General features: G+C 40.4%; 1 protein-coding gene across 1 annotated transcript; it reads right to left on the bottom strand.

Moving 5' to 3' along the window:
- Positions 10,636-14,537, bottom strand: LOC109207744 (uncharacterized protein At5g41620-like). The gene is made up of 3 exons (XM_019370756.1): positions 13,824-14,537; positions 13,029-13,157; positions 10,636-12,380 (listed from the first exon to the last, which is right to left on the bottom strand). Exons 1-3 carry the CDS (start codon positions 14,181-14,183, stop codon positions 10,908-10,910), a joined length of 1,962 nt encoding a protein of 653 aa, XP_019226301.1. The 5' UTR covers positions 14,184-14,537; the 3' UTR covers positions 10,636-10,907.

The raw sequence follows: 15,212 nt of genomic DNA, 5'->3' as shown, positions 1-15,212 counted from the left end.
CAGCCCGTTAATTGCTAAAGCTCACGTGGGCTGGGCTGGGCTGGGCTAGCCCGGCCCGGCCCATATTGACAGCTCTAGTTATTTCATAAAGTAAGAAGTAGATTCAGTTAAAATGGAGGTTCAATTAAATTTACATTACGATTTTGTATTCAGTTTATATAGTGATTATTTCTCTGCTAGTGTGAATTAGAGGATGCTATTTCCCGCTAATCTGGTGCTTTGGAAATTTTCACATGAAAAATTTCTCTTGCTTGACCAAAAAAAGGGTAAAATTTTAATTAAACGTGTTGATCATTTTGGGTTTTTTCAAGAAAGAAAAAAAAGACTTGACTTGATAATGTGAAACATAGTTATTTGGTAATTGAGTTGTTAATTCATTTAAAGAGTTATTACTAGTATCTTTTATCATAAAAAGATAATTTTCATACTCCACGACTCCCACTGTATTAGTCAGAATCTGACCACAAGATCACAGCGGCAATGATCCCGTCCCGACCACCCTGCAGTAGTAATTAACGAACTCGACTTCACCTAATCGCTGCTATTTACGACATGAGCGTCGATGTCGAGGCCTCCCCATGAGGGGGAGTCACCTCCCCGACCCGACCCGAATAAAATATGATAAGCACGAGAAGTTCTGGGCTATAAATAGAGGCCAGAAGAACCCCTTACGGGGGGCGCTCGATGATCCGAAAACAGGGGAGAACTCCATGAAAGAGAGGCCAAACAATTTTATAAAGAGAGAGAGAGAGATTCCACCTCCAAGGAGGAAGGAAGAAATAATTTGATTGTAATCTCCTGAACCTCTTCAAGGAGAGGCAGGTCGAATTTCTATAATCAATAAAACCTCCTAAGTGTCATTTCAATTGACTCTTCTATCTTTATGATTTTGTTCTTTGATCCAGTATTAATTAAGGTTGACTATGATTTACCCCCTCATCTATATTGATTGATTTGCTTAAAAAGTGTTAAACAACTTTTGAGTCAAACAATTTGGCACCGTCTATGGGGATTTCCTAGTGAAAATACTTAGTTCTTCCTGGATTGAAGAAAAAGAAACACCAAGAAGAAAATTCGACTCAAACCAGAGTTAATGGAGGCGCATCAAACAAAAAAAAGAAGAATCGAATGCGCCAACGGGAGCTAGAATTCTTCCGCCCTGTTGATCTCGAACAGCCCGAGCGAGGAAAGAAGTGATGCAAAGCATCCCCCCCTCATCCACCATACCGTGCCAGGCCAGAAACCCGGTGCAGAGGTGTTTCAAACGAGGAATCGAAAATCACCTAGAAGCAACCTGAATGCCACGGTCAGGCGAACAATCATAACACGGGTACAACATACAACCACAGGCCAAAACGAAGCCGACAATTAACGCCCGAGGCGTTGAACCTTCGATGTAAACAACGGGACTCAGGCTAAGTGCCTTCGCCATCAAAGCTTGACAGTTCGACCTCGCTCGAACTGGGACTCATGCTAAGTGCCTTCGCCATCAAAGGTTGACAGTTCGACCCCGCTCGAACTGGGACTCAGGCTAAGTACCTTCGCCATCAAATCTTGACAGTTCGACCTCGCTCGAAATGGGACTCAGGCTAAGTGCCTTCGCCATCAAAGTTTGACAGTTCGACCTCGATCGAACTGGGATTCAGGCTAAGTGCCTGAATACCATCAAGGAGCGACAGGTTCGACCTCGCTCGAACTGAGACGAGCTATCCTCTCGAAAGGTTCATAATGAAACCCACGACCAGAAACTTTCATCACATAAGGGGAACCGGGACTCGTCTGATGAGCCCCCACCCCGCGACTAGATCGTAAGTCAATAGAGAACTGAAATGTAAAGCAAGAAGCGAAGAAGAATTCTTTATTCATGAAGTCAGAAATGCGGGCTATTGCCACTTACATCTGGTCCAGGCCAGCCAAGTAAAAAAAAAAGAAAGGAGAGGGGAAGAAAACAGCAAGAAGCAAACAAACGCCCATCGGCATACGAAACAAAAAAGACAACAAACAACGAAACACAATTTTCTCTCACTCGGCGCCAACACCGTCGTTATCATCATCACCACTGGCGTCCCCATTAGCTTCGGGTGTCGCCACATCATACCCACAGTTGGCTCGAGCCTCACGAGCCTTCTGGCGCGCCTCCTCAAAAGCTGCCTCAGTCACGGTGCCCGCCTCCCACAAGTTCTTGAAAATGTCACGTTGAGCTTCAGCGTAGACCCAGAGTTCATGAGCCTGGCGGGGAACAGCGGCACGGGATGATCCAGCCTGGGCCCTCAGCCGCCGATTCTCCTCCTCCAAGGCCGCAACTCGATCTGACAAGGCTAAGGCCTCCTGATCAATCGCGCCAATCCGCTCCTCGAGCCCCGCCTCCCTAAGGGCTGCGGTAGCTCTCTCCGACTCTCGCTCGGACTCATGAACATGAACTGCCGCCTCTAAGGCCGCTGCCCTCGTCGAAGCATCTAACGCTGCCCACTCCATGCGCTTCAAATCGGCAACCTTGCTTTCCAGTGCAGTCAACTTCCCACTCCATTCGGCGTTCATCTCCGCTGCTCTGTCCTGGCTCCGCTCCATTTCCAACTGCATTGCTCGTAACTTGCCCTGCAGGTGCTCGCATTCCGCAGCGACCCCTTTGCCCACCTCGAGCTCCTCGTCCTTGAGGCGGATTTGCTCTTCGAGCTCACTCTTGCTACGGAGCGCCTGCATTAGCTCCTGGTCCCTCTTCTCCAACTCCTCGCCCAAAGCCCGGTTGCGGGGATCATTCCTTAACCGTTCATGCAACTCACGGCATCTATCGCGATAGCGACGATACTTTTCCAGCATCTGCAAGAAGATCCTCGACCGGACACTAGCCCTCCGAATGTTCTCTACCTCTAACATGTACGTCTGCGAAACAAGAGAGCAGTTAAACTAATGCTCATTCTGCAACAAAGGATAAACAAATCAAAGTCAGATATAACATACCCGTAAGCCCATCACAGCTACTTCGTCCATCACTTCGACATCCGAAACATTCCTCAGGGACTCGTTCTCGGCCTCAGAACACAGCAAGCTGAATTGTGGTACCAAGTTACCTCCTTGAGTCAACAGGTTCACGTCAGCGGGGATCTCGACGAAATGGGTCGGCCCCTCCGTATTAACCACCGAGCGAGTAATGCCCTCCTTGAACATCCGAACATCATCACGGTCCAAATCAGACTCGGACTCGTATTCATCGACCATTACACTCTTTCCCCTCTCCGTTGCCGGTGGTGTGGCGCGACCTGCCGAGGACGGTAACGGCGCACTCGAGGTCACGACGACAGCATCAGGGGTCCGATTCTCCGCTACGGCGAGATGTCCTGCGTCATCAGCAGCGGGAATTCCTGATTGGGTCGCTACAGCAGCGGGATTTTCCTGGCTCTGACTGGTGGGAGCGGCTCCGACCACCCGCTCCCCCTCAGCGCTAGACGTCGCAACAACACCTTCCTTTGGGTTTGCTAGGGGTGAATCCAAGTTGATCACTGCCGGAGGAACCATCTCAAACCCTAGCCTCCGTCTCTTCGATGGGCCTTCTTCCTCCCGGTTGATGGCGAGTCGTTCTGAGGACGGACGGTACCAGATCGAACCTCCTCCGGATATATAGTTCGGGTCGGAGCGGCCAAAGGCACAGATTCTACCGATGTCTCCCTCGATGAAGGATGGGCTGCAGGTATTGCACTGATACGAGCGGACGCGGCCGGCCGATGGAAAGCTAACTGAGGAGCCCTGACTCTGCGAACCCTCCCTGGCCACGGCAAACAATACTCGAAAGGTAAGATCGAAACGAAAGAGAACGGGTAAAAAATAAGGGCGCTATCTCACCTGTAAGGGGCCTACGTCCGAATCTCATATGAAACGTCGACCATGTGCGAACTCCCGCTGTATGGGGAAGAATGGCCTTGACCCATTCTCGAATCCCCTCCAGAGGAGGCGGAGGTAACTTCTCGGCTGCAAAGCATCTAAATAGATCAATATTTACAACATGAGATATAAAGAAAGCGAGGTCAAAGTGGGTACTCCACTAGTCAAGGACGAAGACTTACAGGCAAAATTCCACACTTCTGGAAACCCAATTGGATCCGCTACAAGGTGCTCGATCCGCACATAGAAAAAGTTATCAAAAAAACGACGATTGGTCCTATTGTCCATCTTGACCACTAAACCTTCCAACCCTCGGGGACGCGCGCGGATCATAGTGCCGCGAATCTTTTGGGGAGCGAACAGGCTGAGCACGTGTCTCAGAGTGACCTCACGACCGGCTAGCTCCGCGTACTTGATAAACATAAGGAACAGCTTGTACAGGTAAGGAGAGAGTTGGGCAGGACACACCTCATAGTAGCGGCAGAAGTCGACCACCAACATTAGAAGCGGAAGTGTGTACCCCACTTGGAAGGGGTAAGCATAGAACGAGCAGAACCCGGGACGGTCGTTCTGGACCCTATCTTCTCTCTTTGCCGGTACTATCTCGACATAACCAGGAATACCCCATCGTGCCCTTAAATCCGCTATCCCGATCTCCCCTATAAGGGGAGGAATATTTACCTGCTCCGCACCACCACCGGCGCTGAAATCCACTACTGCCTTCCCCGGGCGGGATAAAATTTCCTCTACTGAAGGAACATCTTTGCACTCCATCGGGTCTACATCTCCGTCTGCCGGAGCAGGGTCCCCGGCCGCCGGAGAGATAGCCGGAAGATTATCGTGAGAAGAAGTTCCTGTCATCTTTAACTCACAAAAAGAGGAGGAAGGAACTTTGAGGAAGAAGCGAGAAAGCTAAAGATTGCTGCGAGCAAAGGAGTCAAGAAGAGTTCAAACTAATAGAAAGGGAGATATTCTGGGAATTCTCTCGAAGATGAGCGATGAAGTGTGAGAAACAAGTGACAAACCCCTTCAATTTATAAGACACAAATTCTCTAGGGCACAAAAACCAACGGTCGCCGCCAGAACCTGGCCGGGCATGAAACGATTCAGCTTCTCGGGAACGTGCGCCACTGTGACCACTTGTACAAAGCTACGTTTTGTTTATCAACCGGCTCTTCGGTTTCGAAACCGTCGTGACGGCATAAGAGTATTAGAAAGACGCCTCCGGGCAGTTTCGAAATTTATAACGCGACCAAAGAAAAACACGCGAATCTGACTCCCTCCACGATTACGTCACAAACATTATCCGTCCGCCGAGGTCGGTAAGATACGACCCCGACGAACGGAGGGACTAACTGTATTGGTCAGAATCTGACCACACAACCACAGCGGCTATGATCCCGTCCCGACCACCCTGCAGTAGTAATCAACGAACTCGACTTCACCTAATCGCTGTTATTTACGACATGAGCGTCGAGGTCGAGGCCTCCCCATGAGGGGAGGTCACCTTCCCGACCCGACCCGAATAAAATATGATAAGCACGAGAAGTTCTGGGCTATAAATAGAGGGCAGAAGAACCCCTTAAGGGGGGCGCTCGATGATCCGAAAACAGGGGAGAACTCCATGAAAGAGAGGCCAAACAATTTTATAAAGAGATAGAGAGATTCCACCTCCAAGGAGGAAGGAAGAAATAATTTGATTGTAATCTCCTGAACCTCTTCCAAGGAGAGGCAGGTCGAATTTCTATAATCAATAAAACCTCCCAAGTGTCATTTCAAGTGACTCTTCTATCTTTATGATTCTGTTCTTTGATCCAGTATTAATTAAGGTTGACTATGATTTACCCCTCATCTATATTGATTGATTTGCTTAAAAAGTATGAAACAACTTTTGAGTCAAACACCCACCATCCCAACACTATTTAAACAAAAGAAAAAAAATGCCAATGATCAAATGAGACAATTAATCGGAATATAAAATAAAATCTGAAAGAGATTCACTATTTTATTAGCTATGACTTATGATTAAGTTTTCGAAAATGTGCGGAATTAAATAAAAAGAGAATAACATTTCTAATAATATAGTCACAATAGGATTGAATGGTCAAATACGCTGAACCTTGACCCCTTCTTCCTCTTGATTGAAACTTGAAAGCTAGCTTTGGACCATTATTAGGAAAGAAAAGTATGATAGCTATTGTGCTTTTTCTGTTGAACTTGTCAAAAAGCCCTTCAACATATTATGCAAGGTTTTTTCTCTTCTTTTTTTGTTTTTGGTATGTGAAATTTGTACTTTTATATTGCTTAAGCAACAAAAATTTTGACTTGATAAAGTACTAATAAGAATATGATTAAGTGCAAAATCATATCTTATTCCATTTGCGAAAATAGTAATTCTCCAGACGGAAAATGGCCAAAACTATCCCTATCGTTTGCTAAATGGTTTATAAATACCCTCCGTCCATCTATCCGTCCAAAAAAACACACGACGTTAATTCTATTAACAAAAATACCCCCGCGACTAACGGCAGAATTGGTGGGTCTTTCGTTTAATGACGTGGCAATTTTTAACTGGGCCACATGGCAACCTTTGACCGGAACCAAAAAAATAGATATTATTTCAACCCATTTACCTTATCCGACCCATTTACAAAAATGGGTGATATCTCACACCCATTCCCACTCATGTGACCTCCCCCTTTCTCTTCTCCAATAATAAACCCAATCTTTGGAAAATGAACATGCCAAGAATTCCTACAGCAGTGAAGGACACAAGATTTTGGTCTTTAGGCAGGACACACATACGATGATGGAGTTAATCTTGCTGTAAATGAAAATTGAAACGTATCACATACATCTCTAGCACAGCTGAAGGGCGAAGATACATACACACACAGAGAACATACTATTCTTTGCAACTATGCCTGTAAACAATCTCCCAGAAAATTGCGCTGTTTTTCTTTACTTTTTCAATTCACAAACACACAAAGAACATACTTTTCTTTGCAAAATTTGCCTGTAACAATCTCAGAAATTGTGATACTGTATCCTTTTGTCTCTTGGATGAACAACGAAATATATGTCTAAAAAAAAAAAAGCAAAGAAGATATCAAAAATGTTAGACCCTCCTCATTATTCATGTTTTCTCTCACTTTTGCAATAAAATCACATAGACAAAGATAGCATAAGCATAAAAAATGGCAGTATTGACAAAAATGGCTTCTTGATTCTTGGTCCGACCAAAAACTCAAACCCAGCTTCAATCCAAACTCAAAATGTAACCACAAGCTCGTCTCAACAATCCGAACAAACCCAAGAAACCAATTTGAACAATCGCCCACAGAATCGAAGGAACCCAATTCGTCTTCTTCGTCGAGAAGCCGTTCGAAAAATTTCAACTCAAAACCCTAGAAAATCACTCAAATCGATCCTAATCCTTCAGATTCGGCTTCAAAATGATGTTTCCAACTAGAATCATGAACATCCAATCGAATTTGAAGCCCTAATTTTCAGATTTCAAACGAAGCTTAGCTTCTCCGTTGAACTCGGCACAGACGGGTTTCAATTGTGGCCTTAAATTCAATCTTACTTCTTCGAATTGAAGCTCCAAATCAATAATTCAAACTTAGATAATGAATTACAAAATTTAGAATCAAAATCGAATGGAGAGCAAGGAATTGAACTTTTAGGAACAAATAGTGAAAAGCAATAGATACGATTTCCTCTTTAGAACACTGATGAACAGCAATTTTGCTAAGCCCAGCACGGAAAAATGGGTAAATGGGTCGGACCAGGTAAATGGGTAAAAATAAGACCCATATTTGATTCTTAGTTAAAGATTGCCACGTGGCTCAGTAAAAAAGTGCCACGTCATTAAATAAAAGACCCACCAATTTTGCCGTTAGTCGCGGGGTATTTTTGTTAATAGAATAAACGTCGAATATTTTTTTGAACGGATAGATGGACGGAGGGTATTTATAAACCGTTTAGCAAACGATAGGGATAGTTTAGGTCCTTTTTTCTTTTCTGTTCTTCAAATATATATGTGTACGGATGATAGAAGCAGAATCTTTTTAGTTTTGCTTTTTGATTCTTGGGAGATTCCACGATTAATAAAACAAATGAAGAACTAGAATACTTACAATAGAAAAATTTAAAATGATACGAAAAAGAATTCACATCACAAACAATAAGAAAGGAAGAAAAACAGGATTGGTAAGAAGAGAACCAGTCAACTAGAGAGTTCATACTTCATAGGATACTGGCTGCAGTCAATATTTGAATTGTCATGGCTTCAACCCCAACTGGGAATTTTCAGTTTTTCTGGAAAATATTCAAAACGAAACACCGTTCTAGGATAGTTTCCCCCCCTTCTAATGGTGTTTGGTAGGGGTGTACATGGATCAGGTTGGTTCGGTTTTTATTAAAACCAAACCAAATCAACTATATCGGTTTGGATTGGTTCGATTTTGTCGGATTTCTCGGGTTTTTCGGATTTGTTTGTTATATGAATAATATGTCAATCTTACTTTGTTAAAATTTTTATAAGTAAATATATGTTTAATAAAAATTGGAAAAATTGACAAACATATGATCTATTAAAATATTCTTATGGGAGAATTTTCTTAGTAACACATGATAGTACTTTTTTAGCCGTGTGACAATAAATTTTCGTTAATGTAGACTTTCAAAGTTAACCGAATTTAATAATTAAACATAAAAAATAATACGATACCTAAATAATGATATATGTTCTATTTAATTTTCAATTATCGAAATACCACTTCAAATTCGAAAAAGATATAAGAATCTAGCAGATCTTGTATGAATATGGAAAAAACAAAGAGATTGACGCATTTCAATAACACTTGATAAGAAAGTGATCATACAACACATTATTGAAAGTTAATAAAAATGGAGCGCTTCATATTCTATTAAATATTACTTCCATAAGAGAATCCCAAATATTTCTAGATATTTTCAATTTTTTTTATATTGAGTCTTAAAAGTATATATAAAAATAATATATTTATATATCGGGTTGGTTCGGTTTTTTTTTTTATTCAATACCAAACCAAATCAAACCAAACCTTATCGGGTTTTTTAATCGGTTTGGTTTGACTTTTCAGTTTGAAAAAACAGTTTGGAACTTTTTCCCAATTTTGGAAAAACAAACAAAAAATGCATGGAAAAACTGACTCAAGGGCCATCTAGCTTCGGTGACGGAGTCCAGTGGCGGCTCAAGTCACTGCGTGGCCTAAAGCCAAACATTACTTAGAGGCCTTAATATTTTATTACAAAAGTTTCGTACATTATATAAAGTTTATATTTTATAGTATTTTTAGATGCAAAGTTCTTATATATTTTATTATTTCCTTTCACGTATGCACTTCCAATCAACTTAGTGACTTGTTCATATTCTAAAGAGCACTCTCATTATTTTTTAATTTATTTTTTCTTGTCGATTAAAAATTTATCAAGAGCTCCATTATGAGGTTGCATTAAAGTTTCAATCTTTTATCTTTTTATGAATTTTGAGTAATTACATGATTCATATTTTCTAGTTGATATATTTATAATTAATCATATAAAAAGCAATATAGACCTACAAAGTAAAATATTAAAAGATAATAACAAATTTCAAATTAGAAAAAGAAGAAAAGAGAATAACAAGTTAGAACAATATAATAAAATTGACTCTAGAAGTTGTAACTTGATATTAAAACAAAATTTCATTGTTAGTTTGCTTGCTGCAATGTCTAACAACTCGAGAAAGAATGAAGAAAATGTGCAATTTGATTTATTCAATGCCCTTCAACACTTGTTTTTATGAGAATAGATAGCTTAAAAGGAAAAAGAATAAACAACCTAAAATACAAGGTATTTTTATGAGAATGAAAAAGAGAATAAAAATAATTTGGATTATATACCATAAATGTATATATAGTCGCTTTCAATTACATAACAAACGGTTCTTTAGATTTTATATTTTTGATTAAATTATTAAATATTTTTTTTAAAAAAATTAACACATAAGACCTACTTTTAATAATTAGGGGCCTAAAAGATTTGGGGGTCTAAAGCGACCGCTTCAGTCGCTTGGCCTTTGAGCCGGCACTGACGGAGTCAGGATTTTCAGTAGGGAGATCCAAACTATGAAAAAGTTAACACATGAAGAAGTTTAAAAAGTTCACCAAATAATATATATACATAATAAAAATTTACCTATCAATACGGTGCAATTTTTCGAGTCAGCCCGATGTTAGTTAGGATATCCCTGGTCACTAGTCAGCCCGATGTTTGTCACCCTGAATAATGATAACTCTTCCCCTGGTCAGCCCGATGTTTGTTAGGATACCCCTGGTCAGCCTGATGTTTGTCACCCCGATGTTTGAGATCGAGGCTTAGTTGTTCTGTTGTCGTCTTCAATATATTAGATGTTTTTTTTTTCCAATTCATGTATACACATTTATAGACCGAGCTAAAAGGAACAACTACACTCGAGGATTATGTCCTCCATTGGACGAATGTGGTTTAATAGCAGCAAAGAGTAAGTTTAACCTTTGTCATGACTAAAAAACTATTACTATAAGTATTTAATTGCAACTTTCTAATATTTACATTGTTTAAGGCTTAAGTTTGACTAAAATTATACTGAGCCTGAGAAATTTTTAGTTGTTTATCTGACTTAACATTCCTCAAAAATCTGGCAAGTGATCTATCAAGCTCACAACACAGATTAGATGCCTAAATTTCCACTTGAAATGAGAAACTGTGTGAATAACCAGTACACATCTCTCATATACAGATACAGTTGAGAAACTACAAAAAAAGTTGATAACTAAACCATGTTTACAACAGCATATATTTCTCATTTACAGATTGGTATTCGCCGACTACAAAGAAATTGAAGCACCATCTGAACCAAAACTTTCGACTTACAAAACCAGCATTAGCAACTAACACCTCACAAGATATTAACACTTTTTGACATATTCCATCTTATGGTTCATACCTGGCCCTTTTACTGTTCAAGAAACCTCAGACAAAGCTTTTGTAGCTCTTGGCCGCAACTGCTGTCTTTCCAGCCTGGCTTCTAGCAGCTTTGCCTTCAGTGTATTCTCTTTTACACCTAGCGGTAATTTTGAAGAAGATTCAACCACCTCAAGATCCGGAGCTGTTAATTTTGATGTCCACTTCTGCACTGGACTTGTAGGGCCAGTAAACGTCGTTGGATCAAAAGAATGTTCCATATGCTTATCGTTATTTTCAAGTGTCTTAGCTTCTGAAGGCAATGAATGATCCCTAAGCAAGTTGTTCAGCAATGAACTTCCAGTTTTCATCCGGTTATTCTTTGTTTTCTGGGATTTTCTTTGTTTTGTGACACTTTTCTCAAGCACACATGAATCATTACCTTCAACAGGCATCTCTTTAACCACCGTTGACTCAAAGAGTTTCTCTTCAGGTTGGATTCTTGAGCTAGTCACATCAGGGTCTTTTGAAACTGGAGTTTCAATCTTTTTCTGTGGTGGATTGGATTCAGTTATGTTTTTCTCATGTTGGTTGATGCAGCTGCTGTCATCATGCTTTCCATGCCAGCCTCTATTTGATTCAGAAGCATGGATAGTGTTAGCAAATGAATTGCCATCTTCATTCTCTATTCTGGGTGCACTTGCAATATAGTTCAAGTGAAAGGATTCCAAAGAATGCCTGCGTAAGCAGCTTTCTTTTGCTCCTTTTAAGTTTAGGACATTATTCGTATAATCACTAGAATGTCTAGCTTTAAGAAAGGTTTGTATTTCGGACCTCAACTTGTCCACAGTTGTTTTCTTTTCTGCAAGACCATGACGACTTTGGGCTTGCTTCATTTGCATCCTCTCATCTAACCAGGCTTCACAAATATGGATGATCAATCCATCCTTCTCTTCGGTCAATGTGTGGTCCTTTTTCAGTTTGCTTTTCAAGAACCGCACTTCTTGTTCATACTCCTTAGTTCCAGTGGCAAACTCATCACATAATTCTTCTAGCATAATCCGTGCCTCCCGTTCTCTTTCAAGTTCTTTTAAAGCATTAGAGAATGAAGATTTCACTTCAGCAAGCTCTCGAGCAAGCTTACGGTGAAGATTTTCTGAGTGTTTCCTCAACTTTCTTTCATCGTGTAACTCAACAGTCAGTGTCTTGACTGCATCTTCGGTTCTGTTATGCTTGTTGTTCTTTCTTCCAATTCTGTACTCAGCAACTAGCATCATCAAGTCATCTATTTCTTCTCTGTCTCTTTTCTTTTCTTCTTGTAGTTCCTTAACACGTCTTTGAGAGTGGTCGAGTTCTTTTCTCAATGCTTTCACCAACGACATGTTTGATACATGTTTTTCTTCAAGACTCCAAATCCTGTTAAGTATCTTAAGTAACTCTGTTGATGTTTTAAGGCAGTAGCTTGACTTTCCACTTCTACCTTTAAGGTCCTTTGAGCTGGTCGGAGTCTCTACAGGTTTATAAGGAGCCATCTGTCGGGGAAGGAATGTAAACACTATTATACCACTGGAAGTGGTTACCATGAAATTTGCTAAATAATTGAATAAAGCACGTGCAAGACGAATTCCAGTATGCGAACAAGGTAACACATGCTTGCAGTAATCTTCTCATTTCCGTACGGGGAACTACTCATTTAGTAAAAGTAGGTTCATAATAGACAGAATCAAGCAACATCCAGGGAACACTACCTGGATTTCGGAAATTACACATACAATATCCAGACTATATTCACCAGAAAATTTGTCGAATTCAGTTTACAGAAGCACATCAATCTTCTAAAATGAACACTGATATTTAGTCACTTCTGAAATCAAAAGCCAAATATTTTGCAGAAGTCATATGGAAGCCATCATGTTTTAAAGAAGGCATCATAGTTCAATTTGCTTAAACATTTGTATATCCATGAATCTTACTGATTTTAACATTAACCTGTGGAAGTGAGAAAGGGTGAAGGGTTAAAATAGGACAATTGAACCAGGAAACAAGCATACATAGTTGCAGCGAACTATACTGATTTATTCTTTGCAGTGGTCTTTCGAATTGATATAAAGAGCTGATTCATTTTAGAGTTACGCTCTCAGGTTAAAGATTCTAGCAGGGGAAATGCAAGGAAAAGTTACCTCCATCGAGCTACAGTAACTTGCTGGAGATTCAAGTGATTGAGCGCCTCCATTCTTCCTAAGTAAATGATGATGATGCTGTCTAAGTGACGCTGCAATGTCCCTCCCTAAACTACTGGTGCTTGTTGGCTGCCATAAAAGTAAAAGAACCATGAATAATCAGGTTATAGCCTCCGGAAGTAAGTTAGAGAAAAGTTTTTAAAGCACTTTATAGTTTAGCAGAGAAGAACCAAATAGACATCCTCTTGACTCTTCAATCAAGCTATCGGATTAGGAAACTTTTGTCGGATGAATTTCATTTTCACTTGTGTAGAAAGTTCCCTTAGGAACTAAGCATTCTCGAGATCAACACAAAAAATTGAGTTGGAGAAACAAGACTTATGCAAAGCAATTCTATGTGGCAACAAACTATTCTAGTAAAGACATAAAAAAAGCAGCCCGATGCACAAAGCAGCCCGCGATCACACAGGGTTCGGGAAAGTGCCGCACCACAGGGGTGTGATGTAGGCTTAATTCAAGCACTTGTGACCGCGGAGACAACTTAACCGTTCGCTCCGAGGCTCCGCTAACTCATTCCTAAATATGCCTTAAGAATACCAGACTGTCTTTCTACCTATGTATTAGGTAGAATGATATGAACTTGAGGCACCAAGGACATGCTTAACCTTTGAACATAGTTCGAACTAAAAGCAGTAGGTTTAGTTGAACCACAGAACTCGTCTTAAATACGCCTCTAATTAGTAATTAAAATATGCAGTTTGGAGTAAAAAATAAAAAAAGTTCCTAGTACTTGACCTGCTGTGGTGGGCTATCAGGTGGGTCAGATGGTTGGCTGGGCAGCTTAGAACGTTTGTCTTTGTGATTTTGATGAAGAGGGCCAATCTTGCTCATCTTATTAACTTGGGGTTGAAATTCCCAGAGATTGGCACCAAGTTTTCTAACAGATAGTGAAGCAGAATTGGAAGAAAAAGGCAAATCTTGAAGTAGAGAACCATCAGCTTGAGCCAACCCAATTTTCCATGTAGGTGAAGGAGTAGTACAATTACCCCCTCTTTTCCCCACTAAAACACCTTGTTTCAACTTTACTACCAACAATTCTTCTTCTTGCTTTTTCTTATTCCTTGTCTCTTTTTCTACCTTTTCCTCTCTCTCCATCTTTTTCTCACTCTTGTTTCAAAATTATTGGTGCTTGTCTTACTCAAAGATCCTCTTTTTTCAACAAATAATTCAAACTGTTTGATATTGTCCACCTCCCCATGTCTCTTACTTTAGACTCATCTTTACCACCCCCTCTCTCTCTCTCCCACGCGGACAAAGGTAAATTCTTAATCACCCATTTCTGTTCTTTTCACAATTGAAAATTTTGTCTGCTTTATGTCATTCTATCTCTCTCCATATCTATCCATCTGTCTGTGTACTTCATTCACAGCAGTTATGCTCTGATTTTTCTCGTCAACTATACAGTCAAGTTGATGCTCTAACTATCTAGGATAAAATTTGATTCCACTAATGATAGCTACTGTATACTTGAGAAATATTTAAAAAATGGTACTTAAATATTTAGATTTGGCTTTTAATCATGCGATTTATTGGTGAGTGTGACACGTACTAAGTTACACTCAGCAAAGGACCAAGAATGAGACACAGACACATGCAAAGCGGCAGCTACTCTGCCAGACAAAATATAGGTAAGAATTTTCCATCCAATGAGATATTTAAGCAAAGTGGCAATAAAACAAAAAGCCAAAAGTTTTGGTAGAAAGAGTCCAAATTTGAGGACTAAAAGAAAAGGGTTAGTTATGTCATATATATGTGGTCCATAGGCTATTTGGTAGCTATGGTGTGATCAACATCATTCTTGCCAACCTAATATGCAACCTCTCCTCTCTTTCTTCTTCATTAGCATTTAGTAGACATAAAGAACGAATCTTTAGGCAAAAAATCATGCTCAAAAGATATCCTAAGATTGCAAGAGTTTATCCTTTTCGAATGATCTACTATTTCTTATGTTTATAGCTGTTAGTCTTTAAAAATAAGTGTTTAACACTTATTTTGTCAAGTGATGATTGATACATGCGCGTGTTTCTTCATTTAATGTTGTTAGACTATGGACCATTTTACAGGTACTTAAGCACTCCATTCGTTCAACCGTATGTGACACAATTCCGGTAGTAAAAGGGTTAA

Source organism: Nicotiana attenuata, chromosome 1 (assembly GCF_001879085.1).
Source record: "Nicotiana attenuata strain UT chromosome 1, NIATTr2, whole genome shotgun sequence".
Taxonomy (NCBI): Eukaryota; Viridiplantae; Streptophyta; class Magnoliopsida; order Solanales; family Solanaceae; genus Nicotiana; species Nicotiana attenuata.
The sequence above is the reverse complement of the archived record's forward strand: the minus strand, read 5'-3'. Positions and strand labels throughout refer to the sequence as shown.

Coding starts and splice junctions, on each gene's coding strand:
- LOC109207744 (XM_019370756.1), bottom strand. CDS start 14,183: ATGGAGAGAGAGGAAAAGGTAGAAAAAGAGACAAGGAATAAGAAAAAG. Junction 13,158..13,823: donor CTGATAGCCCACCACAGCAG/GTCAAGTACTAG, acceptor CTTTTATGGCAG/CCAACAAGCACCAGTAGTTT. Junction 12,381..13,028: donor GTTACTGTAGCTCGATGGAG/GTAACTTTTCCT, acceptor CTTCCCCGACAG/ATGGCTCCTTATAAACCTGT.